The sequence below is a fragment of the Neolamprologus multifasciatus genome, chromosome 8 (genome assembly GCF_963576455.1).
Source record: "Neolamprologus multifasciatus chromosome 8, fNeoMul1.2, whole genome shotgun sequence".
In the NCBI taxonomy this organism is placed as follows: Eukaryota; Metazoa; Chordata; class Actinopteri; order Cichliformes; family Cichlidae; genus Neolamprologus; species Neolamprologus multifasciatus.
Genome location: NC_140446.1, coordinates 24,742,537 through 24,769,053, shown reverse-complemented (window position 1 = coordinate 24,769,053; position 26,517 = coordinate 24,742,537). Strand labels below are relative to the sequence as shown.

General features: G+C 43.0%; 4 protein-coding genes across 14 annotated transcripts in view; 2 read left to right on the top strand and 2 right to left on the bottom strand.

Moving 5' to 3' along the window:
- The window catches only part of itgb4 (integrin, beta 4), a 34,864-nt gene extending 24,568 nt beyond the window's left edge, over window positions 1-10,296 (top strand). For 3 of the 6 annotated variants that reach the window (XM_085169535.1, XM_085169534.1, XM_085169539.1), the window contains 12 exons: window positions 12-194; window positions 278-406; window positions 1,040-1,195; window positions 3,213-3,377; window positions 3,475-3,621; window positions 4,002-4,136; window positions 5,719-5,868; window positions 5,997-6,185; window positions 6,295-6,450; window positions 6,544-6,708; window positions 8,891-9,010; window positions 9,100-10,296. In XM_085169535.1, coding sequence (XP_085025661.1) covers window positions 12-194; window positions 278-406; window positions 1,040-1,195; window positions 3,213-3,377; window positions 3,475-3,621; window positions 4,002-4,136; window positions 5,719-5,868; window positions 5,997-6,185; window positions 6,295-6,450; window positions 6,544-6,708; window positions 8,891-9,010; window positions 9,100-9,230 — 1,826 coding nt within the window. In that variant the 3' untranslated portion in view covers window positions 9,231-10,296. The remainder of the gene's footprint in view (window positions 1-11; window positions 195-277; window positions 407-1,039; window positions 1,196-3,212; window positions 3,378-3,474; window positions 3,622-4,001; window positions 4,137-5,718; window positions 5,869-5,996; window positions 6,186-6,294; window positions 6,451-6,543; window positions 6,709-8,890; window positions 9,011-9,099) is intronic. The other 3 variants (XM_085169536.1, XM_085169537.1, XM_085169538.1) reach the window with 3 other exon arrangements.
- A 531-nt stretch (window positions 10,297-10,827) lies between these two features.
- Window positions 10,828-19,505, bottom strand: LOC146513175 (E3 ubiquitin-protein ligase TRIM69). Of its 2 annotated transcripts, XM_085169549.1 has the most exons (10): window positions 19,370-19,505; window positions 17,796-17,887; window positions 17,605-17,703; window positions 17,416-17,523; window positions 17,183-17,341; window positions 16,868-17,008; window positions 16,545-16,596; window positions 13,484-13,510; window positions 12,107-12,133; window positions 10,828-12,029 (listed from the first exon to the last, which is right to left on the bottom strand). In XM_085169549.1, exons 2-10 carry the CDS (start codon window positions 17,856-17,858, stop codon window positions 11,470-11,472), a joined length of 1,236 nt encoding a protein of 411 aa, XP_085025675.1. In that variant the 5' UTR covers window positions 17,859-17,887; window positions 19,370-19,505; the 3' UTR covers window positions 10,828-11,469. The 2 variants fall into 2 exon arrangements, with proteins under 2 accessions (XP_085025675.1, XP_085025674.1); XM_085169548.1 differs by lacking the exon at window positions 19,370-19,505 and having other exon boundaries at window positions 17,796-18,101.
- An 86-nt stretch (window positions 19,506-19,591) lies between these two features.
- Window positions 19,592-24,900, top strand: LOC146513174 (uncharacterized). Of its 4 annotated transcripts, XM_085169546.1 has the most exons (16): window positions 19,640-20,452; window positions 20,748-20,855; window positions 20,942-21,017; window positions 21,130-21,286; window positions 21,409-21,454; window positions 21,538-21,596; window positions 21,673-21,708; window positions 21,835-21,887; window positions 21,971-22,103; window positions 22,627-22,841; window positions 22,937-22,982; window positions 23,064-23,129; window positions 23,202-23,261; window positions 23,337-23,422; window positions 23,658-23,752; window positions 23,839-24,900. In XM_085169546.1, the coding sequence occupies exons 1-16, from the start codon at window positions 20,416-20,418 to the stop codon at window positions 23,871-23,873; spliced, it is 1,308 nt and encodes a 435-aa protein (XP_085025672.1). In that variant the 5' UTR covers window positions 19,640-20,415; the 3' UTR covers window positions 23,874-24,900. The 4 variants fall into 4 exon arrangements, with proteins under 4 accessions (XP_085025669.1, XP_085025672.1, XP_085025670.1 ...); XM_085169544.1 differs by having other exon boundaries at window positions 23,658-24,900; XM_085169545.1 differs by having other exon boundaries at window positions 23,202-23,422.
- LOC146513173 (histone H3.3A) lies at window positions 23,981-26,413 on the bottom strand. Of its 2 annotated transcripts, none has more exons than XM_085169554.1 (4): window positions 26,287-26,413; window positions 25,418-25,555; window positions 25,181-25,334; window positions 23,981-25,093 (listed from the first exon to the last, which is right to left on the bottom strand). In XM_085169554.1, exons 2-4 carry the CDS (start codon window positions 25,543-25,545, stop codon window positions 24,965-24,967), a joined length of 411 nt encoding a protein of 136 aa, XP_085025680.1. In that variant the 5' UTR covers window positions 25,546-25,555; window positions 26,287-26,413; the 3' UTR covers window positions 23,981-24,964. The 2 variants fall into 2 exon arrangements, with proteins under 2 accessions (XP_085025680.1, XP_085025681.1); XM_085169555.1 differs by having other exon boundaries at window positions 26,282-26,380.
- Between the last annotated feature and the right edge of the window lie 104 nt (window positions 26,414-26,517).

Below are 26,517 nucleotides of genomic sequence, written 5' to 3'. Positions count from 1 at the left end.
GCTTCTCGCAGAGCCAGTAGGACCAGCTAAGAAAGTGAAGATCGACAATCCTAAAAAGCGAATGCTGTTGATCGAGAACCTCCAGAACGCACAAACCTATCAGTACAAGGTCCGTGCCAAGAACAGCGTGGGCTGGGGTCCCTTCAGAGATGCAACCATCAACTTGGCATCGCAGCCAGCCAGACCGCTGTCCAGTAAGTCTGTGACAAAGACTTCCCCAGAGCGCTCAGCCTCCATGAGAAATCATTTACCCCTTTCTCTTTCTTTCTGCCCCCAGTTCCCATCATTCCAGATGTCCCCATTGTGGATGCCGAGGCAGGAGATGAGTACGACGGCTACCTGATGTACAGCAACGAGGTGCTGAAGTCACCTGTAGGCTCCAAGGCACCCAGCGTGTCTGGTGACGGTGGGTATCCAGAGCCAAAAGCACAAGCTCCTCTTAAGAGCTGATAATGTCAGAGAACGAGCTGTGACTGTAACGTGGATCCAGTTATTTCAATTCATACTCTTGATGCTCCGAGGCATCGTGTGCGGCCCTCCTGAAAGAGAAGGAACATACATACTTTTCCTTTTTTGGGTTCTTTCTAATTTTTTCAGGTTTTTAGTATAGAACGGCTGAAAACATAAAAAAGACCCACAAGCGCTCTGAGACTGTGTTATTCTCAAGGCTCTGTCATGCTTTTTTAATACCACTTCCATCTGGCGGCCTGTTTTTCCTACAGGCAGCGCCCGAGTCAAGCAGCAGCAAAAGTCTGCTTCCACTGCATCCGCAGAAATATGCAGTAGATGTCTCTGTGATCACAAACCAAAATGTCTTCAGTCTGCTGTCACTCTCCTGCTTTTTGCAGCCATTGTGTTGCTCTCATTTTTCTCCAGTAGTGCTAAAGTTGCTACTCGCCTCCGAGATAGTTTGCACTTAAGCGATATATAATCACATCTACAGTACATGCATGCAGTTTGTCTTGTAAAGTACTCTATAGCAAAACAAACAAACCCACCCTTGGCCTGCTTGCTTCTCCACTGTAACCACCAAATCAAGGCTGGAAGTATGTCAAGTTGGTGGGGTCCAACCTGGATCTCCGTAAGGTGTCGTGGAAAAGGCGAGTGGATGTCATCCCCAGTCGGCTCAGCACAGACACAGAGACGAGCTCAGATGAGACCCCCAACCTCAGCTACACCAAAACACCCCTGCCAGGTGAAGACCACTCCATCCGACCCCGCAGATAGGCAGCCGGCATGCCAGCTGTTACGCACGGCCAGTCATGCTCCCAGCAAGGCAACAACGTTTCTCTCTGCTTTCGTGGTTTAACTCGTACTCAAATGTTACCACTTGTCCTTAGTCGGCACCTGCCCCATCTATCCTGCCCAGAGACGAGCACTGGCATCAACTGCTGCACCTCCAGTTGATGATCGCGTCTATTCTCTTTGTGTCCCACTGGGGAGGTTGTGATCTGGAGGCAGCTTGCCTGTGGTATAAAGCTGTATTACAAGCTTAGTTAGTGTGCAGAAGCACAGAATAAACAGGCTTTTTGGGGGGTTTTAATAATTGAAATACAGTTTGATCTCTGCGGAGCACTTTTCTCACAGCTGTTTTTGCTTTTATTTTCGAATGTGCTTTTACATATGCGGCTCGGTTATTCACATTGAGGAGGCTGCCAGTATTTGATATGTTTTCTACACATTAAGTAATAGAGGTGGGAATCACCATACATCCCACGATACGATATTATCACAATACTTAACGCACGATACGATATTATTGCAATTTTTAAAAAATATTTTGCGATATTTAAATTCTGTACATAAAGGTAAACTTTATCAATATTCATTTTCTCTAATATCAAAGTCTCACACTCAGTCTTTCTCTCATTTCAGTTTTATTGTTGACAAACTGAACGGTTTGTATTACAGTCTAGTCCAACTTAACTGAATCAACCATCTGGTACAATTATAGCTATTCTGAACTATGCAGTTTATGAAAACTATGCAGCCCCTTCAGCAACTGAAGAATTTGAAAGTAAATTAAAACAAAATATAATTTTACATTAAATAAAAAAGTTTTAAACTTAATTAAAATAAAACATGTCTTAAATTAAAATAAGTAAACTGTCATGTTTATTGCTGCCATAAAAAAAGTTAAACACATTTGGACAGTGAAGGAATGTCAGGATTCTTGCTCAGAAAAAGGATCTGACTTCAGAGCATGTTCCAGTCCACGAAAAATTGTTTGTAACAAAATATCGATTTCTGCTGTCCCTGTATCGATACATTATTAGCAAACAAAATATCACAATACTACACAGTATCGATTTTTTCCCCCACCCCTATTAAGCAACAGCATTTACAGTTTTGCTTCTGTAGATGAAGACGTGCTCACTTCTCTACTTGCTTATAGAGAAAGTACTTTAGTTTCATCATGGGATACTTTATCCACAGGTCAATGAAATATCTCAATATTAACGACATTAATTTGGAACGGCTAAAATTTAAGACTAATAATATTTCTTATCAGCCTAAGGGGAGTGTTGTAACACTAAGATTATATAATAACTGTGTTTGGTAGTGGGTGTTAGCTTCCTAGCCTTTAACCCGAGTTCTATTTTGCTGTTTAATTTTTGTGATTTTTATGTTTTTATTTTTACTAACCAGCTTAAACAAAATCAGTAAAATCTCTATGCTGTAAAAAAAATCCCCCTCCTTTGAGCCCTCTATCTTCTGACTGGCTCTTCCTTACCTGGCTTCCCCAAGTTGTTGTACACCTGGATACTCACTGATGTTGCAATACAATGACCATATAAGGAAATCTGCGCTGTCTCGGAGTTTCACATCGATTATTTGTACATACTGTGACATTATTGTAACTTTGGCCATGTTTAAGGAGAGCGTCCATCACATTAACAAAATAGTAGAGCTCCTTTAAAATATGACACTATGACCTGCTGCAATACAAGCATAACATGTGATTTACTTAAAAATACAGTCTTCTAGCAATAAAAAAGAAGTGATTTCAGCTTGATTGAATGAAAAAGTGCGGTTGTAGTGTTCACTGCCCTATTGCACATAAGCGGGACTGAAACTGTTGCTGCTTTACTCTCTGTGTTCTGGCTGAGGCTGCTTCCCATCAGTGGCACTGAGAGTGAATGAACGCTTTAAATGTTGCAGATTGTGTACTGTGTTATTAACAACCCGGCTCTCGCTGTCGTGCATCACAGATTATATGAACGGGAGGTGGGAACAGAATTTCCTTTTCCCCGGAGGGTCAGGAACGCGTAACCTGTCAGCATCGTCCTCCCCCATGTCCACTCTGAGCTCAAACTACAGAGGGGCGGGCGGCTCCTATACCACGGAAACAACCACCACCTACTTGTCTGGGCCAGGTATGATGGGAGGGTGGGAGCAGCGCTGAGAAGAAGTAAAGTAAAACTTCATAACACCGCATGTCTTTATCCTGCATCTGTCTCTCCTTTCATGCAGGAGGCTCTCGCAGACAGGATTTGATCGGAGGTGTCCACACCTCTGACGTTATCCTGAGGAAGCGTTCGGAGAACCGAGGCTACATGGAAGAAAATATCCGTGATTCTATCGTCATGGGAGACCCGTCAAGCAAATTCCCAGATCTTGGTAAGTTTTCACCGAGGTTTGAATTAATTTAGAGAAATTGAGACTGAATTATTTCTGTTCTTCTGGCCACGAGAGACGCTTTTTAAATTTTTTTGGAGTGCAACAGTCAAGATGCCTCGACAGGTAAACTACGCAAGCGCATGAGCCCATTGGTTTGGATATCTGTTAGCAGGGTTGGGGCTGTTGGCTGCACAGCAGACTTTGCAGGAGCTAAGCTGACTATCGCTGTTTCTCCCTCTCTCCCCTCATTTGTATTCTACTTCTTTTTTTCTTCCCTCCTTATGCGCTTTTCCTCCCCCTTCTGTTTTGCTATTCTTTACCTCCTGGTGTCCTGCTCCCCTCTACCCCTCCCTCCTTTCCCCTGCTCAATGCGCCATCAGGTGGGTTCGGCTACACTGGGATGCAGAGCAGCTCTCAGAGTCACTTCAGCTACAGCCTGTCTCAGGGCTCGAGGGCCAGGAATCAGTCTTCAGACGTCAATGAAGCCTTGTATAGTCTGGACAGGGTTCTCCATGGTAAGTCTGCAGCATACAAGCATGGAAGCACTGGAAGGGTTTGCTGGGTGTGATGCATAAAGCACCCCTCTTCAGTCTTCGCTGCTTCTTTAAACGTGTGGAACTTTGCCTCGCTCTGAGATCCGATGTTCTAACAACTAGAAATCCCTTTTGTTTTAGATTAACACAATATTTCATTCATGTGTACACATCACATCATTATTTCAAGGGGAACACACTCATAAAACAGACTTGATGCTAGCAATTTATATCACAAACTCAATCACCAGCCTCACCGACAAAGGGAATCGAGAGCTTAGATTTTCATACAAACTGACTCCTTGTTGCAATCAGAGGAGTCGCCTCCTGCTGGCCGTTAGAAAGAATTGTGCCTTGGCATCACTTTTTTCAGACCTAGCAGGGATGCTAATAGTCAAACACACTACAGTTTTGCTTTTTATTGAATTTATTCATTTGCTTAACTACGGAGCCCCGCAGGGGACATGGGAGAAGAAAAAATTAAGACGGACTTTTGCGAGATCTCGCAAAAGTTTTGCGAGATCTCGCAAAACTAACTCGGGATCTCGCAAAACAAACTCGGGATCTCGCAAAACTTTCGCGAGATCTCGCAAAGCAAACTCGGGATCTCGCAAAACTTTTGCGAGAACTCGCAAAACAAACTCGGGATCTCGCAAAACTTTTGCGAGATCTCGCAAACGTTTTAGCCGCATTCTTCGGACGCTGGCTCGAAGCTGACCGGGCGGTCGAGGCACGATGTGCTGGGAAAGCGGTGTTCCTCCCGGCTGTAGTGGGTCTCGAAGCTAACGGGAGGTCAGCTTCCCGAGTTTGTTTTGCGAGATCCCGAGTTTGTTTTGCGAGATCTCGCAAAAGTTTTGCGAGATCCCGAGTTTGTTTTGCGAGTTCTCGCAAAAGTTTTGCGAGATCTCGCAAAAGTCCGTCTTAATTTTTTTTTTCTCCCATGTCCCCTGCGGGGCTCCGTACTTAACAGCTAGACTTTCTCCCACCCCAACCTGTCACGGCAGATGGCCCCGCCCCTCCCTGAGCCTGGTTTTGCTGGAGGTTTCTTCCTGTTAAAAGGGAGTTTTTCCTTCCCACTTTTGCCAAAGTGCTTGCTCATAAGGGGTCATATGACTGTTGGGTTTTTCTCTGTATGTATTATTGTAGGGTCTACCTTACAATATAAAGCACCTTGAGGCGACTGTTGTTGTGATTTGGTGCTTGAATTAGTTTCAGGAGTTGATGGAGATGAATATTGGGTTTATTATATTTTTCTTGTAGCCAAAACCACCAAAACTCGTATGTCATAAAAGGTCTGTGAGGGAATTTGATGTTAAATACAGTTTATCCTGCTGCCTTTAATCGCAGTGCTATTAGGACTACGCAAGAGCTGTAATGTATAATGCAATATATAATTTGTGACAGTCTTAAAATCAGTTCCATTGCTGCAAAGCACTCAGAGTAATGGCGATAAACGGCTTTGTGAAATTAGAAAAGTCATTTAAATCTAATCTGTCCCCTCTCTGATCTGAAGACGCACTACACATCTGTTAGGATGCTCATGTTTTTGTGTGTTATCTCTCAGATGCACGAATCGCCCCCGGCATTCCAGACACCCCGAGCAGACTGGTGTTTTCTGCTCTGGGACCAACGGCCCTCAAAGTCAGCTGGCAGGAGCCCCACTGTGAGAAAGACATCCTGGGATACTGCGTCCTCTACCAGCTCCTCAACGGAGGTAAGTGCAAGCAGCACAACGTTAATGTGGAAGAGCGAGAACAGGATGTGCGTGTATTCACTTCCTGTTTATGGAGGCAGTTGACATCTTCTCCGATGGTGATGCTGACCACGCTCTGCTCCCTGTAGGTGAGATGAAGCGTATCAACGTGACAAACCCGGCAGAGAACTCAGTGATCATCCAGGATCTGCTGCCAAATCACTCCTACCTGTTTAAGGTGAAGGCTCAGAGCCAGGAGGGCTGGGGTCCGGAAAGAGAGGGCGTCATCACCATCGAGTCTGCTGTCGACCCCAAGAGCCCCCTCAGCCCTGTGCCAGGTGCTCATTCACTTATCAGTCCACAAAAACAATGTCTGCTTATCTTAACAAAGGCACTCGATCTAATATTCTCCTTCCTCATGCTGTCGCTTGTCACTTCTTCCTCCAGGTTCGCCTTTCACTCTTAGCACACCCAGCGCTCCAGGACCTCTGGTGTTCACAGCTCTGAGTCCTGATTCGCTGCAGCTCAGCTGGGAGAAACCACGCAAGCCCAACGGAGAAATCCTGGGATATGTAGTCACCTGCGAACAGCTGCATGGCGGAGGTGAGGCTTTCTGCACAAAGGTCACTTGCTGTAAAGCTGTTACATTTTAAATTGTGTGAATTTGGTTTGACCTCTGTTTCCTGTTTCCTGCAGGTGATATGCGTACCTTCAAGGTGAACAGCGATGGCGCTGAAACCAGTCTGACCGTTCCCAAGTTGACTGAGAACATGCCCTACAAGTTTAAGGTCCAGGCTCAAACCACACAGGGCTTCGGTCCGGAGAGGGAGGGCATCATCACCATTGAATCTCAGGATGGAAGTAAGATAAAGCCCGTACTGACAGATTGGCGTCTGATATTAATTTAAAAAATACAACAAAAAAAACTTCCAGCGGTTGTTGCTAGAAGCTGAAATAGACAAAAAGCTGATCCCCTCGGAGGGATGAGCGTAAATGTCAGTCTCTTTGTCTGTGTTGGAGTGCAGGGCAGCTTCTGTCCAGAGTTGACATTTTAGACTGAGCAAACATTTTGGAGTTATGTAACAGGAATATGCTCGATGAATTTTAAAGCTGGTACCAAAAAAGATCCATCTTCTGGGAACCTCTGGGGTAATTTATGATCCTCTCAGTCAAGCAGAAATATTGACATGACTGTGGCGCAGCAAAGGTGCAGAGGTCTCTGTAATCCATCAAGAATAATTGGAAATTTGTCCAGCGATTCTTTCTTTTGGCATAAATTGACAGAAATTATTATTTCCATGAGTTAATATGCACTTTTAAATTTTAAAAACTTAGATTCAACATTAAGAAAACAAGCTTTTGTTGTGCTGCTTTGCACAATAGAAGTTATTGAGTTAAATCTGAAGATTGACAGGTGCTTGTTACAGATAGGGAACCTTACATGACACCCAAGAGACTGGACGGCTTTACAAAGTATGAAAAGTGCTGTGGATTCACTGATATATTCAGTTTTTCCAATTGAAAGCTCTTCCAGTGTTATTGCTTAGGAGTTAAAATGTACAGAAAGTATTTCTAGTTTAGTTTAAATTGTTTGAATCATAGAGAGTAAAATACTGCAAACAGTTTAGTTCCAAAAAGTCAAAATGAAAGGTTTCTTTGCCTGTAAAGCTTATTAGGGCTACTGTAGGACCTGTTCTGATGGTCATTAAACCACGTGGTTATTGATTTATACCGAGTTGTCAACTCCCATCATTAAAGGTACCGTTGAGGTCACCAAATGTCGTCTTTATGGGGGAATGAGTTAAAGGGCGTCCACGCAGGAAGCAGTTGGCTAGTTGCACATCTCGTTGTGCTCGATGGTTAGCTAGAGCAGCTGTCCCCAACCCCCGGGCCTTGGACTGGTACCAGTCCGTGATTCGTTTGGTGCCGGGCCGCGAGAGTTGAGGCTCAGGTGTAAAATGTATAGTTTTCAGGGTTTTTATCGGTTTTCAGCATTATTTTGTTACCGTTTTTATCGTTAACTCGGTTTTCCTGGGTCTTTTCACGTGTGTTATGAATAAATTTTATTTTTTTTGTACCGGTACTAGTTTTATTTGGTTGTATTTATCCACGACACCTTAAAGGCCGGTTTGTGAAAATATTGTCGGGCATAAACCGGTCTGTGGCGCAAAAAAGGTTGGGGACCGTTGAGCTAGAGGACATTGTAGGTTCAGATTGCCTAGATAACTTTCTGAGCTGTTCATTGTTTTTGGCTTTAGTCACTCACCTTGAAGTTGCAGCGTTATTTTGGTAGCTGTTCGAAGTCACTGAAGGTCTCTTCAGAGCAGAGCAGCGGTAACTGTCAGATTTGATCAAACAGCATTTCCTGTTTGGCGATCAACATGTGGATGTCCTTATTTGAGGAACTAAAAGTAGATCCTGATTTGGGTTATTTTAAAATATAAGCTGAAACAGTTTTTAAAGAGGCATGAGACATGCTCTTCTTTGCATGTTCTTCTTTGTTTGGGCGCCATTTACATTTTTCTGTCTATATTTTTTCAAAGGTTCTGGGGTTTGAGGTTTGCGTGTGCTCCTGGGTTTTATGAATTTTTACAAGGTGTAAATACCTGTATTTCAAAAAAAGTTATAAATATGTCTTATGTTGAGGAGATATCAGCTAGGTTGATCCTAGAGTTGGGCTTTGCTTTTGTGTAATATCACTTTATACCACAAGATGGTGCTGTTAATGATTATAACCTTTATTTAACCAGGCAAGCCATTAAGATAACATTTTTGTGCATAAAGGCAGCCAGCCAAAACATAACACCTCCTAATATGTCAGAAATTAAACAACAGTGCACATTTCAGCTACATTTCAACACCACTTGTAGAATGCTGCCCCCTGGTGGTGAAGGTTTGGTTAAAATACCTTTAAAAGCTCATGTAGGATGAAGCATTGCAAATTAGCTTAAGCTTATATGATAATGTAATGCTCATTTCTGTCACTCCTTCTTGGAGATAACAGACTTCTCATCCATCTGTTTTTGTCCTTCCTTGCCTGTAGGTGCTTTGTCCCAGCACAGCAGCCAGTCGATGACACGGCGGGAGGTTTTCCACATGCCAACGGAAGTCAGCACACGAACTAACATCTCCCACACCACGCTCGACGACCCCTTCTTCTCAGGTACAAAAATAATAAACTAAGCTTCATTTCTCTTCTTTTTAAAATAGGATGTGTTCACTCACTGTTATGTACCACTGTCTGTCCAACAGATGGGATGATGATGACTACGCAGCACACAGAGACTAGCGGCATGGTGACTCGTCAGATCACCAAGGAGGTGGTTCAGAGGGGCGCTATGGGAGCAACTACTGTCACAAAGAAGATGTTTTATGAATCTTAAAAGGCGCGTTTGACAAACTGGCATCCAAGTGTTCGACGTAATGAGAAATCATATTTGAGAATCTCTTTTAAAAAGAGTCGACTTCACAGTGCTGAGAGTGTTTTTGTATATGTGTGAGGGGGCGTAGCTTTCACTTTGCAACCAAAATTACATTCCACATAAGAACTCGTGTCTGTTACAATCTGCCGTCATTTTCTTCTATAAGTTCAGTTTGTTTTAACATATCCATACTTATCAAATATCAAGCTAGGTCTATGAACTCACTTTGTGTTGCACATTTCATGCTAACGAGGAAAAAGCCTGATTTTCTACTGCAGGCACATGATCAAAAATATACAGGATGTAACATGTTTTTGTATCTGATACATTTGAATTAAGTTGGTATTTTTCATGCTTAAAGTTTGTCTTCTCCCCGTGTGTTTAGCATTTTAAGAAGTTTTTGACAGAAGATATGTGTACGGTGGTCCTGATTACAAAACAGATGCACACACAAAAAAATAACAAGAAAATAAAACCATTTCACTTTGCCTAAAAATTTTGGGACATCATGTTTTAAATGGAAGGAGTCCGAGTCCTTGAAACAGCGGAAGATATTGCAGTTATTAGGGAATATTTTCACAAAGGATATTTACCATTCAAACCCTGAAATCAAGAATTAGGCCTGAACATAGAGGCATGAGGTAATGCCACCCTATAAACAGTAAAATAGTATTTGTTGCATTTAAGAGTGATAAGGATTTTTAACTATCCATACTGTTGTTTTTTGCTTTATTTTGTATTTTGCATCTCCAGGCCCCCGTACAAATGTGTGTAAAGACAGAAAGATTGTATTTGCTTCTGCTGCAAGTGCTACTATGTTCGGCTTTATGTTTTCTTTGAAAATGCTTTTGTGAAACATTTTTGAGGGAAGCTCCTTGGTAGGAAAATGGATAAGTGGATAAACGTCTCACCAAAAAACATTTTTCTGTTCTTTCGATCAATTATGTATCTCTTACTTTTTAACAGTTGAACTTTTATTATTTTATTTTTCAACTATTTTATTGCACATAATAAAGATTTGAAATGATTTTGTGCTGGCTGATGGTTTGTGCAAACTTGTGCAAAAATAAGTGAACCAAAAATAATACAAATGCAAAACATTTGTGGGGCTTAAAACCTGACTGTAGGTTGTGCTAAGAGTTTGGAATTTATCTGTGACAGTTCAACTTTGAGATAAGAAGCTTAGGAATGTTTCAGTGCTGGGGTGTCCGCCTCCAGCGCCGATGTCCTGCAGGTTTAGATCTCACCCTGAGTCAACCTGAATCAAATGCTTAATTCATTACCAGGCCTCTGGAAAACTTCAAAACAAGGTCACGTGTCTAAAATCTGCAGGACACCGGCCCTTGAATGCCTTGAGTACCCCCACCCCTGCTCTAGAGGAAACACTGGGTAACAGGGAAGAACTTATAGTCAAAATTTGAGAACCTTTCATCCAAATTAGGTCAAAGTCAGCACTAGACTTGCTTGCATTCACAGCAGCACACCCACCAAGTCTGAAGCAGATCAGATCCACTGCTGTTCGCATGAGCAAAGAAGAGACAGAACAGACTTTCAGAGATTTCTGGAATTAATAGTAAGATTTATTGAGCTAGAGAGAAAAGCATTGCCATGTCTTATATAGCACAAATAAACAAAAACACAGCTGCAAAAACAAGCTCATGCCTGAAAATGTTTGCAGGAGACAAAGAATTAAATAATCTATAATTCAACTAGAGGCATGCGTCAGCCCGGGCTGCAAATATCTGCCTCGTCAGCGGCACTGTTTCACTGCACTGAAGCTAAAAGTATCATCATTCACAGTGCGCTCATGCTGTAACTTTTTAATGTTTATTTGTCATCAACAATTAAAAAAAACGTAAAAAAAAATAAATGAATGGATGTAACATTACAGGTTTAAACTGATCCCCAACTTTATCCAATAAAGTTTGAGAGGAGTTTAAACCCATGGGGAAAAATGTTGTTCATTCTTTAAATGCTCATTTTTAAAATATAAAGAATCAGATACTGTATGTTTCTATGAAGGCAGAGTAACAGGAAAGTGTTTAGCAGATGAACATGTCGGAAGAAGAGCAGTTCCTGTTTGGGATTTGACGAGGCACCTCACAGAAAGACTTTCAGTCCAGAAACAGCCACGCGATTCTAAATCAGGAGAATAAAAGCGTGAGCTCTGTGAGCTGCCGAGGATCAGGACCGATCCGTTTCAGTTCCAGAGGCAGGGCCCCGGGCACAGGCACCGCTGTTTCGCATCAGCAGGCCTGATCACCAGGTCTTTGACCACCTCCACAGTCCCAAAAACAGGGTACAGTTCCTCTGTGAACTTCTCGGTATAGGTGTACAGGTGGGAGCGCTTCTCCACGTCGTAGAAGGACAGCTGGCCCTGCTCATAGTCCAGATAAATGCCGACTTTCCGGGGCACCAGGCTTTGAGGTAAAGGCGTAGCGGGCACCGTCAGGGCTTTCAAATCTGTGCCTCTCTCCAGACGGAGGGTCAGGTATCCCGTATCTGTGTTCAGCGAGCGGTAGCCCTGCCTCACGGCCGAGGCTTTGGCCACTCCCAGCCGCCAGTCCCGCTCGCCCACCTCCACCTCCCAGTAGTGGCGTCCAGAGGCGTAGCCCTCCTGGCCCACAGCACACCACCAGCCATCGAAGCGTCGGGGGCATCGTGGGATGTCGCGGCGCTCCAGGCCGCACCGCATTCGTTTTTCATCATCTGAGATGAGCAGGCCTGAGTGGGCCGATTCGGAGTCCAGGGTGACGTCCTCTGTGGAGTAAAAGGGCGGGATTACAAACTGCAAAATGATGTCACAGTAAGGTGAAGAACAGAAGAGATTTTCATACCTGCTGCATCACAAATCCAGTTCCACACTGCAAAGAAAAAGAAGAGAAACTCCGTTAGCTCATTGTTTTGCACAGCGAATTAAGTATTTTACAGAAGGCATGCAAAGTTTACCTTCACACAATAACACACGTTTTCTTTGTCCAGAAAAAACACACAAGCAACTTACACCCACCCCACTGTACTTAAAGCCCTGAAGTACAAAGGGGGCTGAAGTACTTGTGAAGTATTACTTTATAAGTATAAATATAACTACATGTAATTTCAAGAGCTGAAAAACACATTAATGCTTTGTACAAAAAAAAATGCAACCAAATGAATTTTACGCCCACTCCCCTCACAGCTGCTGTGATCCACAGCCTTCTGTGTGCCCACTGGAAACATTTTGAAAACTAGTCCACGGCTTAAAGCTGTTCAGTGCGATCGGTCCCAACTATTATACAGAGCATGAAAAGTCCAATGTATGCATGAGTGTTTAAATATGACTATATGTGCAGTTTCTTTTGACAAAAAGAAGAATAACAGCTAGAAAATGAGCCCAATATCAACATGGAGGTAAAAGGAAAACTCTTTCTTGTCACAGCACTTTGTTAAGTTTTCTCATTGAATTACCAGAAAAGTGATCAAACATCCAGAGTACCAGTGTTTGTTTCTGTTATTCTGTGCCATATTTACATTAAAATGGTGCAGTTTTTAAACTAATATATATTCTATGATACAGGTGCTCCAACGTGGTTGTAGAAGAAAATCATGCTGACCATAAGATAGATTTTTGGATCTAGTTTATGACATTTGGCATAAACTTTTTTTCAGTTAATCTTATGTGTCTGAGGATTTCAGAAAGAACTGAAGCTACAGTTCACACAGACTGCTCAAAATTGTAAAATAGAAGAAAGGGAAAATGTGTATTGTATCAACAACAAACGCCTTGTATCAACAGTTTAGGTTGTTACTGGTGGTGTAATGTTTTCTTGTCACGCTTTGGGCCCCTTTGTGCCAACTAAGCAGCCTGTCAACCTGAGGACGGGTGGCTTCCTCTATGACTACAGTATACCCATCTTCAGACGACTGCCTCCATGTCAAAACGCTCAAATCATCTCAAACTGTGTCTTGAGCACGACTTCACTGTACTCAAAGGCCTCCACAGTCACCAGCCAACAGTCAGGCTGTACTGACATATAGTAAAATTGATCAAGTGCATAATCCAGTGGCGAACCTTTAAAAAAATGACTGCATTTGCTAATAATCAAGCTTAAAGTTTATCGTTACATACTATAGATTTCAGATCATATAATCCAGCCCCACGTGTCTGTAAACAGCTATACAGAAACATTAAAGGGGTCATTTATTTATTCATCACAGTGAGCTTCTGGACTTACCGCCGTGGGGAATGTAGCGCACAGCGTCTGAAAGAACAAACAAAGACTCTGATTAAAGACAGACAAGTGTTCCCCTCACAACTCAAACCCTCCTACAAGCTTGTTTCCTAACATGCTTCCAATCACATTTTTATAGATTAATTCTAATTAATTATTCAGTGGAGTGTATTCTGTTACCACACACAACATCCACATCACCGAGTGACTCGTTTCACATCCTGATTTTGCCAAGTGGTTTTTGTGCTGACACCAACATTTTCTATGTCACCCACTCAGTCGTCTGTGAGGCTTTATAGCTGCGCCTCACTTCAGCCGAGTCGGCTACGTTTTATTTTGGCCTTAGCTCTGAAGTCAGGGATAGTCAAACTATGAAAAAGGTCGTCAGTTTTAGCTGGTTGTAACCCGGGAAACCGAGCCTATGAAAAGTAACACTGCCTCATCGTGGAAAAATGCTAATCCTATGAGCTAATATGTAATTTAACAAAAGCCACTTTCAGCTGCTCCTTTATTCACATGGGGTCACACGGCAGGTGGGCCTTTCCTGTTGGTGATAAACAGGTCTGAACACCTTCACACTGGTCTAAGCTTTAAACTGACCATTAGACTAATGGTAGAATTACTGCAAAGCTAGAATATTCTTTATTTATTTGATGAATGTCTTGTTTTAAAATGTGAAGTAAGTGACTAAGCCCATACATTTATTAGGAAAATAATTACTGAGGTCTTGGGCTGTGATATATAATATAGGCACTGATAATATCTGTATCGCGTCAGCCTCCAATGACTTCTTTCACCACTTCAGGCAAAAACTGGATAAAGTGAGGAAACTGGATACAGTGCTGCTGCACCTCCGTGTTTCAGCAGACTCACACTTCTAATTAGGTAGTGTGTCATTAGCAGAGATGGGCAGTTCAGGGGTTTAATCGGGCTGTAATCCGATTACTTTTTTCAAATAACGAGTAAAGTAAGGGATTACTATTGCAAAAACGCTAATTAGATTCCCGTTACTTTCCCGTAGGAACGCTGCGTTACTGCGTTACTAAAACCGTGATTTTTTTGCGAGAATGTCTCATGACAGTGACGTAAGCGAGTGTGCAGATCAACAATGGATAATATATCGAGTGCGGGAGAGAGTATGAGCGTGCAGCGTTTAAAGCGTGGAAGTACTGACCTTACTTTGAGTTTGATTCCATAAAAAGTGACAAAAACATTAGTGTCGGTTGTGCGTGGGAAGAAAACTTATTTTTACAGCGAAAAAACCCCATAACTTCCAAGCTAGCACCGAGTGCGCTATGACGTAATGGGAAATTCACAGAGAAACTCGCGGATTCTTCCACTGACCACAGCACACCTGCACCAGGGTAAACCTCCGCCTACCCCACTCCTGCTTTACAGGTGAAAATAGAGCAACAGGACCGCTAGTCTTTGATTTTCTTTATTTTCTGCTGTGTTTTACTTGCATCTATTTGAAAGACTGAGTGTAAACACAAAAAATATTTTATTTTATGTGCTGGAATGTGCAGAAAATAGGTTTAAATATTAAACAAATTTCTTCCAGTCAGAGAATGTTGCATATAATTAAATTTTTGCTTGATGTATAAAGTTAAAAGATTAAAACTAATAAAACAAGTTTTAGAAAGAGACTTTTCCATTTGATTACATTTTGTATGATGGATTGTAGAAAAAGTAGAATTGGGCTGAAAGATCTATCACTTTATCACCTATTCAGGTTGTAAATTGTGTTTTTAAAAAGTAACTAAGTAACTAAGTAATTAATTACTTTTGAAAATAAGTAATCAGTAAAGTAACGGGATTACTTTTTTGGGGAAGTAATCAGTAATTAGTTACTGATTATTTTTTCAAGTAACTTGACCAACACTGGTCATTAGTGACAGCAGCTCATTGGAAACTGTTCTTCATTTATTAATATTTTTAAATGCTGCAAAGCTGCAAGCATCAAAGAAACATTCAGTATTTTTTCTGTATTGTCAGAAATATCGATATCACAAATGTTCTGGAAATATTGTGATATAACTTTGAGGCTATAACGCTGAGTCCTACCCAGACTCTGCTTCTTCTACAGAAGGCATGTCAGTGTGCAAAGTATTCCTCAACTGCAGCGGTGTGAGCAGAGCGGAATCGCTTCAAGGCCAACCAAAAATCTTGTTCCATGGCCTCGCCGGACTCCTGCCACAGCTGAGAGTTTGCTTGAACTGCTGCCAGAGCCACACTCTGCTTGGCGTGCCACTACATGACAGCTGCCTCTGGAGTCCCGCAGGAGAACCAAGCATCAATCACTGACCTGCGACCAGGTTTGTTTGAGTGTCACCTGCACTTGTGAACGCCTTTTGAACACGGTGTTTGTTAGGGACAAACTGTGATTTGTCCAGAGAACATAACCGAACTCCACTCAGCTTCAAATCAGGATCAGTCAGGCGGTTCCTCCCAGTCATGCTCCTCCCAGTCTCACTGTCCATGCCCATGTGAGCATTGATGTCTCTTAGTAGTACAATGGAGATTCCAGGTGGGGCACTCAGACACACTAAGAAGACTAGGTACTCTGAAGTGTCACTGAGTGGGCAAAAGGCAACCAGGACCTGTTAACTGGCCCAAGGACAGGAGGAAGTAACCCTCCACTGGGATGAGAGGGTTGAGCCTGAGCTGGTGCATGAGGCTAAAAATATCCCAATATTTTTTTATTTCAGACAAACAAAACAAAAACAGATTTATCTAACATTTGTCATACATATTTATCTACTTGTTCACTCTCTGCTTGACTGAGTTGTGGTATACTTTTACAACACCACCAGAATAACATATAAAACAAGATAAAGACCCCATTCTTCATAATTTAATCAATTAAACAAATGTATTGTCATTTTATTCCCTACTTTATTTTCAGTGGCAAGGATGGGGAGAATCCCTTTTTTCACTTGTGCAGAACAAGTTTTTGGTCGAAGCAGCAACAGGTATTGTACAAATGTTGGTTTCTGACTCATGACCACTTTGCAAGATCAGGATGTTTTGTTTTATATTGTTAAACTAGATGAGATCCACTCACCAATTTTCTGACTTTTCTGCTTCTTCACCAGCCACTGCTTTGTCACATCCACCTACAAAGACACGCACACACATGCAGGGTATGTCAAGGTAGACAGTGGACACATTCAGGACAAGGTGAGCTGAACAAAGAGATAAACAGATTAGCATGATTGTCGTGCAGCTTATATGCAGCATGCTTAGCCCAGATATCTAATGTGAGAATGTCATGCAAGTGTGGTTCATGTTTCGAATCACCTAAGTTAGCATGCTTCTTATCCCATAAATTACACCACAGAGTACAAAAACATTTAATGACGATCACTTAGCGACAGATATCAAGACCTTTATGGGGCTGTCGGCGTTCAGCACGGCCAGCATGACGAGCTCCATGGCCGGGAACAGGTTGGGCAGACGGCCCCTCTTCCACTGGAACTCCAGGTCATCCAGCATCATGAGCACAGGCTCACCTGGCCACACAGTGGGCTGAAAAAAGAGGTTTAGAAACAGTTGCTTCTAATTTATGGCCAGAGCTCAAGCACAGTCCGATTATCATGAGATCATCGTCAAGGGCACGATTAAGCCTAATCATCTTTATCAGATGCAACGACGGAACTGGGTCAGACTTTAATAACCAGCCATGTCCCGTAAGAAAGTTACCTGAGGTCTGCCTTTAATATTCCGGGTCCAATCCATGATGACCCGTTTATGGGGGCCCATGTCGTACTCGCCGCCACCCTCCAGCATGCAAAGAAGGTGTCCCTTCCAGTCCTTCTTCTCAGACTTCTCATACTGGTAGTCTGATGTGATTGTCCTTGGCTGAATAAAGAATAGAGACTTTTAATATCCATAAAAAACACAACTTATTTCTGTAAATGGCTGCTATCTCGTACCTGCACTCTTTTCTCCAGCACAGCAGCCCATTCCACGATGAACTCCCGGCACACGCTGGCTGTCCAGATGTCCTCTCCAGTCCAGATGTGACACAGGATATTTGATCTCTGAGGTACAAAGGCAATGCGAATAAATGCAGAAGACTCTAAGTAATAAAGAGCAAAAAGGGAGAGAGGAAAAGAGCTTACCTGGCAGATTCTGTTGAGTTCCCGGGCCAGCTCCATAATAAACAACTGACTTTCCACCAGAGGCTCCTTCTTCTCAAGCTTCACTTTTTTGCGAGACTCCTGGAGCAAAGAAACAGAAAATTAAAAGGGAAAAGAACATGACTTCCAGAACATTTAGCCCTGCAGCAGTTACTGTGGGAGGATTTGTATACCTTGAGTCGGATCTTGAGCTTTTTGGCTGGCTCGATGAGGAACTGCAGGCACTCTTTCATCATGCTGGCAGCTGGAGTGCGGGGCCGATGCCCTGTGGTATGATAATAAAAAAGCTTTAGCACACTGGCACTCATTCTGTCAAGAGCTGGAGCTGACTGCACTCTGTCGCCCACACAAATCGATGAGGGTGCAGAAATGGCTAACGCGCGAGAAAGGTGGCAAAAAGGTGAGGTGGCGGAGAGAGGAGCACTCACTGCAGAACTTTTATCACAGCTCTGCACTCAGAGTCCACAGAGAGCTCATTAAGATCCCCACCGAGCTATCATTAGGTGTTGAGCCCACTCGCTCAGCCCACTCACTCCGCATATATATATATATATATCCATGAGACAACACAGTGGGTGGCAAACAGAGATGTAGCAACATTATAAAAATATTGCACAGTAACAGGATTTCCTGCATGTGTGTGGATCGATAAATCCTGAAAGTGGAAATTTATTCCCATGGAGACGTGAGCACAGCAGAGCGCTTTTAATAAAAACACTGTGGAGCCATGGTGGGGGTGGAGGAGGAGGAGAAGGAGGAGGAGGGGTGGGGGGTCCTTGGACCAGTTTGCTGTTGAATCAGCAGTCAGTCTGACAAGCAGAGGGGATTTGCTGTTCTTGCTGTGATGTAGAGGCAGCAGGAGAGCTTAAAAAAAAGAAAAGAAAAAAGGAGGCAACAAACACAGAGGAGCACAAACTCAGGACTGAGTTGACCTTTTAGAGAGCAAATTCTGACATTCATAGGTATGCCTGCTTTCTGCCTATTGAGTATGCATGTGAATTTCTTCCACCCGCATCCCTGAACTGTTAGAAATGGTTTTATGGAAATGGTTTTGGAATCAGTTATACAGTGTTATTCAGCTATAACTTCCAATCAACTCCCATCTATAATTTTTAAACATTTATTTACACCATCATGAGTTTGCGCATGTCTGATACCAACACCAACCACACTAATGCATCTTGATTTGTAGTATTTATTAATCTCTCTTTCACTATATATGAGGGCAGCAGATGTCAAAGCGTTGCTTGTCTGTAACGGACTCATGTTTGGATGGTGGGTTTATTTCTGGAAGCGGGGGCTGAGCGTGTAGGTGACAGAGGAGCTGCAAGATTAGAGGAAATCCGGGATTATCGGTGCTGTACAAACGCAGGTAGTGACTTTCTATATTGGGAGTGAGTGACAAATCACTGCATGCAAGTTGGCATCAGAACAAACACACTGCACAACAACAACCTCACGTTACCGTACAACAGTGTATCCATACCCACCGAATTTAATTATTTGTTCCCAATTTGTAAAATATTATTCTTAATAATAAATAGAACAGAATTTCGAAATGCCAGTGTTGTAAGGTTAAAAAATGAGGCTTCTTGCACATGAAGCGATGTTTACAAAAAAGGACATAATCAATAGCAAGCGCACACATTATTTCATGTAATTAGGCCCTGTGCACCGGCAAAATGCAACCAGTTTACCAGTTGTTTTTTTATCACCTCGCTCTAGAGGAAAATAAATAACATCTCACCTTGTAACGGATAAATTTCCTTCAGGAAGAAAACTCTACGCGGCTTTTCTGTGATGCTTTCGCGAAACTCTGTTTAATTTTTTAGTGCTCCGCCATCCTCCACAGCCTCACCGCTTCCTTCACCCATCCACAACTGCGGCACGAGAGACAGCGCGCGTGCTCTTATCAACCACCGCCTCCACTGAGCGGCAGTTCCAAAGGCGGGCCGCTAGAGGCCGCCAACTAGCTTTACAGAAACGGAAGCGTCGCAGAGTTTTTTCTATTTAAAGATTAATTTACTTTTTTTTTTTTTTAGCCCGAAAATACATTTTATTTATTTATTCCAATTGAAGTAAGTCAGCGTAAAATAGTCTAGAAAGAGCACTGCGACAGCAAACAGCCTGAAGTGGACTTGAACACACGCCTTTGTTTACCGACGGAGATATTATAGGCGAGAGACGCAAAGTACTTAGATAAGGCTGCAAGATCACCGACCAAACAACTAATACTTGTCTGCCAAATGGTGAGCTTCGCTTCTAGAAGGAACTTGACTATATAAACTCGCTGGGTCTTTATTATCGTGTCCATAAAAATCTTAAATTAACGACTAAGATTCCGTTTATCTGTTTTCTTTTCTTCCTTTATATTCCCGTAGCCTGTATAGCTTCTGTCACGTTTGAAAATATAAATATTAGCTACTGAAGTGAATGGTTGTAAACACGAACCTACAGTTTGTTTGGTCAACAAGGCGGGGTCTCTGAAGGCAGCACGACAGGTTTACTGTCAGTCAGTGCGCAGGTGTACATGGGTATTATTTCAGGCGCTTGTGTTTGCAGGTTCAATATTCCTTCGCTATTTATTTAAAATAATAACTTAATGACAGCAACACGTCACCCGTCCTCGCTCACGGTCTCGGGCAGGTAGGAACTGGAAGGTGTTTCTCGATATGTTAGCTTCACGGAAGTGTGTACACAGCGCGCGTCCCCAGAGCGTGCCTAAATGACAGGAGGATAGAAGCGGCGCGTCTCTTATCAAGGACAGGCTCTGATCACAGCTGGACGATCAACATGGCACCCAAAGACCCTCTCCTTGGCTCCCTCAAAGGTAAGCATCAATAATAGATGAGTGATGGCACGATGCCATTGGATCACAATTTCAGTAAGCAGCTGATCGTGACGTACTCATAATAAAACGTACAACTGGAATTGGGTTTCTGACCCTGCGCTATTTTTTATGCCAAAAAAGCTTCCGCTACGTTTTTTATCGTCAACATAGTCTCTGTTTTAGTGTTGATGAGTGAAATGGCGATGATCACATGCTTTGCAAAAATGCAGTTATGTCATGCTGATGACAACAGATTCAATGTGTGTTGCGTGTTTTTTCCCCCCTTCCCACTCAGTGTGTGTCCTGAACCTGCAGTCAGATGGAGAGACGGTGACAGATTCCAAGCCTCACCTCGCCTCCTGCTGTGAGCTGCTGGAGCTGGTCCTCAGGAAGGGACTCCAGCGTCAGTATCATCATTTTGTGTAGCTGAATTCATTTCTAAGGAGACTTTTGCAGTATTCACTCAGGGTGTGTTTCATTTCTCTCCAGAGCCCGTTCTTAGTCTGGTGCACAGAGATTACTGGCACTGCTTCGAACAGCTACCCCATCAAGATGCCTGTGGCAGGTAACTACATCTTGCTTAGATTAGCAGATGGGGAAGTTTTTTGTTGTTGTTTTTTAGTGACAGCTTCACTCATTAATGCCCGTCACCTCTCTGTCTATCTTCTCCCGTGCAGTCTGTCTGCTCTGTCCTTGGCAGTTGAGCAGACCAGAGTTTGCAGGAAGCTGCTCTCAGCTCAGGGCCGAGGGCGCTACCTGCTCAGGCTGGCCCTCAGCCGCAAGGTCCTGCCGCAGTTCTTCACACACCTGCTGCACACTGCCAGACTCCTGGAGGTCTGATACATGGACAGATGCATTGTTCTCCAGTGTTGAGCACACAAAAATGGGATTTTAGAAAGTGTGTTTCTCTAACAGACTTGCATAGTTGTGATTAACATTGTTTCTCTTTCCTCCAGTGGTACAGCCCAGATTTATCAATTCTCAGGAATGAGGAATTTGTGGGTGAGGTTACAGCAGCTTGAACAAAACTGAGGAAGTTCTTGTCAACAACAAAATCTTAAGAGCTGCTGTTCTTCCTCTTCCAGAACCTTTCATGTCGCTGCTGCTGGTGCTCTCACACATGGACTTCAAACTGGACATGGAGGTCAGAGCCGCTACTGTGATTTTTTCCAATCACTTTGAACTCCGATCTGATAAGAATTTTCTTTTCTTCTATACAGAATTGCAGTTTTCTGGATGAGAGCTGGCTTCTGCCGGTAAGAGCATCACAGTAACACTGTTATTATGTTATTTGTCTTTGGATATGATATAAATCCATAGAAGGAAAATAAAAGTACAATCTTAAGGAGGTGAAAGACTGACTGCTGGCTGTTTGTTTTTAGGTGTGTGAGATATACGAAGTTGTGCCCTGCCGGGAGGTAGGGTTGGTTCTGAGGTTAGTATGTTCCAGTCTACAAATATTTCCATTACATTGAGCACGTGGGCTAGTAAAAACACATCTATGGATCTGCTTCTTAGGTATCTCAGCGGGCGCGTCTTTGTTCTTGACCTGATTCCCGGCAGTCAGGCTGACGTCGACAAGTTCATCTGTGCTGGTGACATCCTCGATGAGATCAATGGGACCTCGCTGAGGAATTCTAAAAGTGGACATGTGAGAAATCCCTCAGATATACAGTGCCATACTGCATTAGGGCTGTTGTGATATTGCATTTTCATGACACAATTATCCAGCAAAATGAATTCGTGTTAAATATATCATGCAATATCTGTGGATATTTCGTGTTTGTGGATCATCTATATTTTGATAAATGACATAGATCCAGGTGGGGCAGTCTCTGTGAATTATGTTTTGCAGATGATGACATTGTGATCTATAGTGAGAGTCTGGAAAGATGGAGGTATGCACTGAAGAAGAATGAAAGTTGGTGGAAGCATATATGTGATGAGAGGGAGACAGATGGAAAAATAGTGCACAAGAGAGGTGAAGAGGTGCAGGCAGGGTGGAGTGGGTAGAGATGAATGTCCGGGAGGGATTTTTGACAGGATAGCAGCAAGAGAGTAGTGATAGATAAATATAGATAGATGTAGATATTTAAGCTTGAGCTGCCAGGCGGGATGCAAAGCTGCTGCATATATACACTTCTTTACCAGACCTTTTTTACTTGCGCTCCCAGGCCGGTGCAGTTCTGTCTCGGTTTAAGGGCTGCCCTTTGTCCATCCGTGTTATAAGATGGAGGGCCCACGACGGAACAGTGTATAGACCCCTTATCAAATTCCTGCGGGCCCTGAGGACAGAGAACCCCACCCTGCAGCTGGGTCCTGCCCCCTCCCAGCAGACAGCAAGCAGAGACCAGAAGCCTCCTCCATCACAGTGTCTCAAAGAGGGAAGGCAAGTGTTAACACGCCATCGCTGCGATCTGTATTCAAGCTGCCGTCATGATGTGACATTTGAGAAATACATTCTGAACAACCTCTGTTCCACAGGATTGTTTACATAGTGCAATTCTTGGGAAAGGCAAACATTGGAATGGTAAATGACAATTTGTTTTTACAGCATTTTCAAACATTCTGCACACACCTCCTGTAACCGTCATTTGTCTGCCTCTCGCAGTTTGGAGGAAAGGAGGTGCTCCAGCATGCAATCCCACAGGTGTTGCAGAAAAACCTACCTAGCAAGGTAATGAAAGCTGTTTCCCCAATTTTCTGCAAAGCACATATATATGCGTAACTCACTTAATTTTCCCTGCAGGAAGTGCTTTTAGATTTGAAGGAAACGCATTTGACGTGCACAGACAGAAACAGTAAATTGGTAAGTAGATCTCTCTCACAAAGATTTGCCTGTACTTTAATTCTCCTAAAGTTTTGTCTTCATTTCTCTCACCAGGAGATGTTTGAGCACCATTATCCTGAGATTTCATGTGTAGGGAGATATGCACAGCCAGACTACACAGCATTTGCCTTCTGTGTGGCGTAAGTATCACATTTTATATGAAAGCCCTTCACTGATGTTGCAGTACATCCTGGCAAAATACCATAATCTAAGCTATTTTATTATTAAGGGCTTTTCCACACATCCCTGTTAAACTAGGCTGCTTGTAGTTTAGATCACACTCCTCCTACGACAGGATGTCATGATGCAATATACAAGCCTAGTCATTGGCTGGGCCCCCATGTCATCTAAGCACATGATTGGCTGTGTTCACAGAGACTCCCCAGAAACCCCTCAGTCCACAGGCTTTTGCTGTGTGGTGCTCCGAGCCAGCAGCATCAAGGAGTGCGAAGACATCGTCTGCAGGATTGGTGAGGCATCACAGCTCTCAGACGCAGTCATGTGCTTACAGGCGTGTCACTCAAACACTAAACACTTGTATTTTCCCCTCCTACAGCCACTGGGTTCAAGCATACGGAATGGTTTGTATGACAAACCAGCTGTGACCAACTTTGTGTTGTAAATAAAAGATGTGTATTGACCATATAGACCTCTTCACTGTCTGTATAGTAAAAAAACAAAACAAAAGGACACACCTCTTACTACTCATAAAGACCTTTAATAGAAAGACATGTGACAACATTTCATAAATAGTATTAAATGTAGCTGCCAAGATTTTATGTTGGAAAAAACATGTTAAAAAGCCATCGATATATGCAGGGGTTTGCCATGCTCTTTGTTACCAAGTATAGAGAATCAACTGAGGTAGCCAACACCCCGACACTAGGCCTTACTGAGCATGACACGCTGGCATTTTGTGGTAAATGGATTAAAAATCCTGCCCCCCATGGAAGATGGACCCCGGCACCCACAACAAGTTTAAAGTCGAGTGATGTTACATCTTATGATATGACCCACAATGGATAATCTGAAGCCCCCTTCAGACAAACTCTGTCTCCATTGATGGTACTTTGAGTGAGCACAAGTTTGTGTAGTGACATGCAAGTCTCATTCTCAAAGTGAACTTTGTGATCAGATGGGCACACAAGATTACAACTGCTTGTGTATCTTTGTGATTTGCTCAGCTCCCGAGAAGAATGCTGCGACCCAATCTCACCACAGCAAGGTACAATGAGAATTCCTAGTGATGCGCTCCAACTGAATAGAAGTAGGATGCAGAGCAAGTGGCTATAGGAGGATACAGTTGGGCTTTGTCCCTTTGCAACAATGGAGAACTTATTGTTTCAAACAGTAGCTACACTTTTGTCAATGCTGATAGTTCATACTGCATTTGTGGCAACAACCCTTTTGTTCAGAGGACAATTATATGCATGATAGCTTGCTCTCAACCATTGCTTGCATTAATAAAGCTGAGACATGAGCAACCCTAGCCCATATCTAATGATAGACAGTTGTATGTCTGCAAGGGGCTCGCACTTGCGGAATGATTGATTTGTGTCAACCCTAAAAAAGTAAACAAGAAACTGTTTAAAAAAAAAAAAAAGCCAAGAAAATAAAAGTCCACAAAATGGTTAAGTATGATAAATAGGATCATTTGTCATGACAATGCAGTCATTAGCCACTTAGGCCCTCTCTCCCCTTATCCTACGCGCCAGCTGGATGTCTTTGGGCATGATGGTGACACGCTTGGCATGGATTGCGCACAGGTTTGTGTCCTCAAACAGACCCACGAGGTAGGCCTCACTGGCCTCCTGTTTAAGGAGAGAGAGAAAAAGAATTTAAATAAGCTTCTTGTTACGGTCATATTACTCTGCAGGTAATGTAAATTTTTCACTTACCTGAAGAGCGCCAATAGCAGCACTCTGGAAGCGCAGGTCAGTCTTGAAATCCTGAGCAATTTCCCTCACCAGGCGCTGAAAGGGAAGTTTGCGGATCAACAACTCAGTGGACTTCTGGTAGCGACGGATCTCCCTCAGAGCCACGGTTCCAGGCCTAGCAGATGAATCAAGCAGATATTCAGCACTGTAGGCCAGGAAATCTTTATTTCTGTTAAGGGCAACCAGAGTGCCACACACCTGTAACGATGGGGTTTCTTCACGCCTCCCGTGGATGGCGCACTTTTCCTGGCGGCCTTGGTCGCAAGCTGCTTCCTTGGCGCTTTTCCTCCAGTAGATTTACGAGCAGTCTGCTTGGTACGGGCCATGTTGTACTAGCTTTTAGGATAAAAAGAAAAACAAAAGTCCAAGTCAGAAACTGCTACATCAATAAAGCAGCTCGGCAGAAACAGGTACGACACCAATTAGTCAAGCTAGCGTGTTAGCCTAGCCTACATGGCTAGCACCGTCGGTTCCCCCTCCCCCAAGGCGGCCAACACCAACATAAGCAACGCTACTTTTATACGCCACCGCAGCTTATGTAACCGTTTCCACTAAAGCGAACTAGTGATTATGTCCTTTAACGTTTCGCTTAACGCGTTTATTAAGATACTGACATGAACGATTAAAATTCTTCTAACGGCCGAAGGTAGCCGCAAACAATGGCGTCAAAACAGTGGGAGCCCAAAACAGCCCAGCCAGTCTCTGGTTTTCGACTTCGCCATTTTCAGTTTCTCGTTGTACCTCAGACAACACTGCTTTAACTCAACTCTACAAATGTTAGCACAAACGGTTATATAAGCTGTTAGCCATTTCGTAAAGATATCACGCTCAAATTTCACGTAACACTTAAACAATTTTAGCATCGTTTGTGAGTTCTAACTTCCCTTTATCGAGTCAATGGTGACATTAAACGACGAACCGCAAGACACTCCATTGTTCTGTTTTTAGCTAAGGCTATCGTTAGCAAGCCGACACTTAAACCCTAAAACAAAAATCACAACATATGTCACAGCAAAGACAATACAATCATTAGACGTATTATTAGCAAGAAGAAATACTCACGTTACCTTTTCGACTTTAGTTGAGCGTGAAACTAATCACGAAGACAACACCGGAACCTCCGAAAGCGTTTTCTATGACAGAGGGCAATGAGGCCGACTATTAATACTTTGTCGTGACGTCATACTTGTAAAACGCTACACACTGATTGGGTCAATGGATATAAGGTACAGCCAATGGAAGCAAGCAAATTAAAAAAATTAACGTGACCTCGATTCCTTATTTTCTTCAGTTTCACA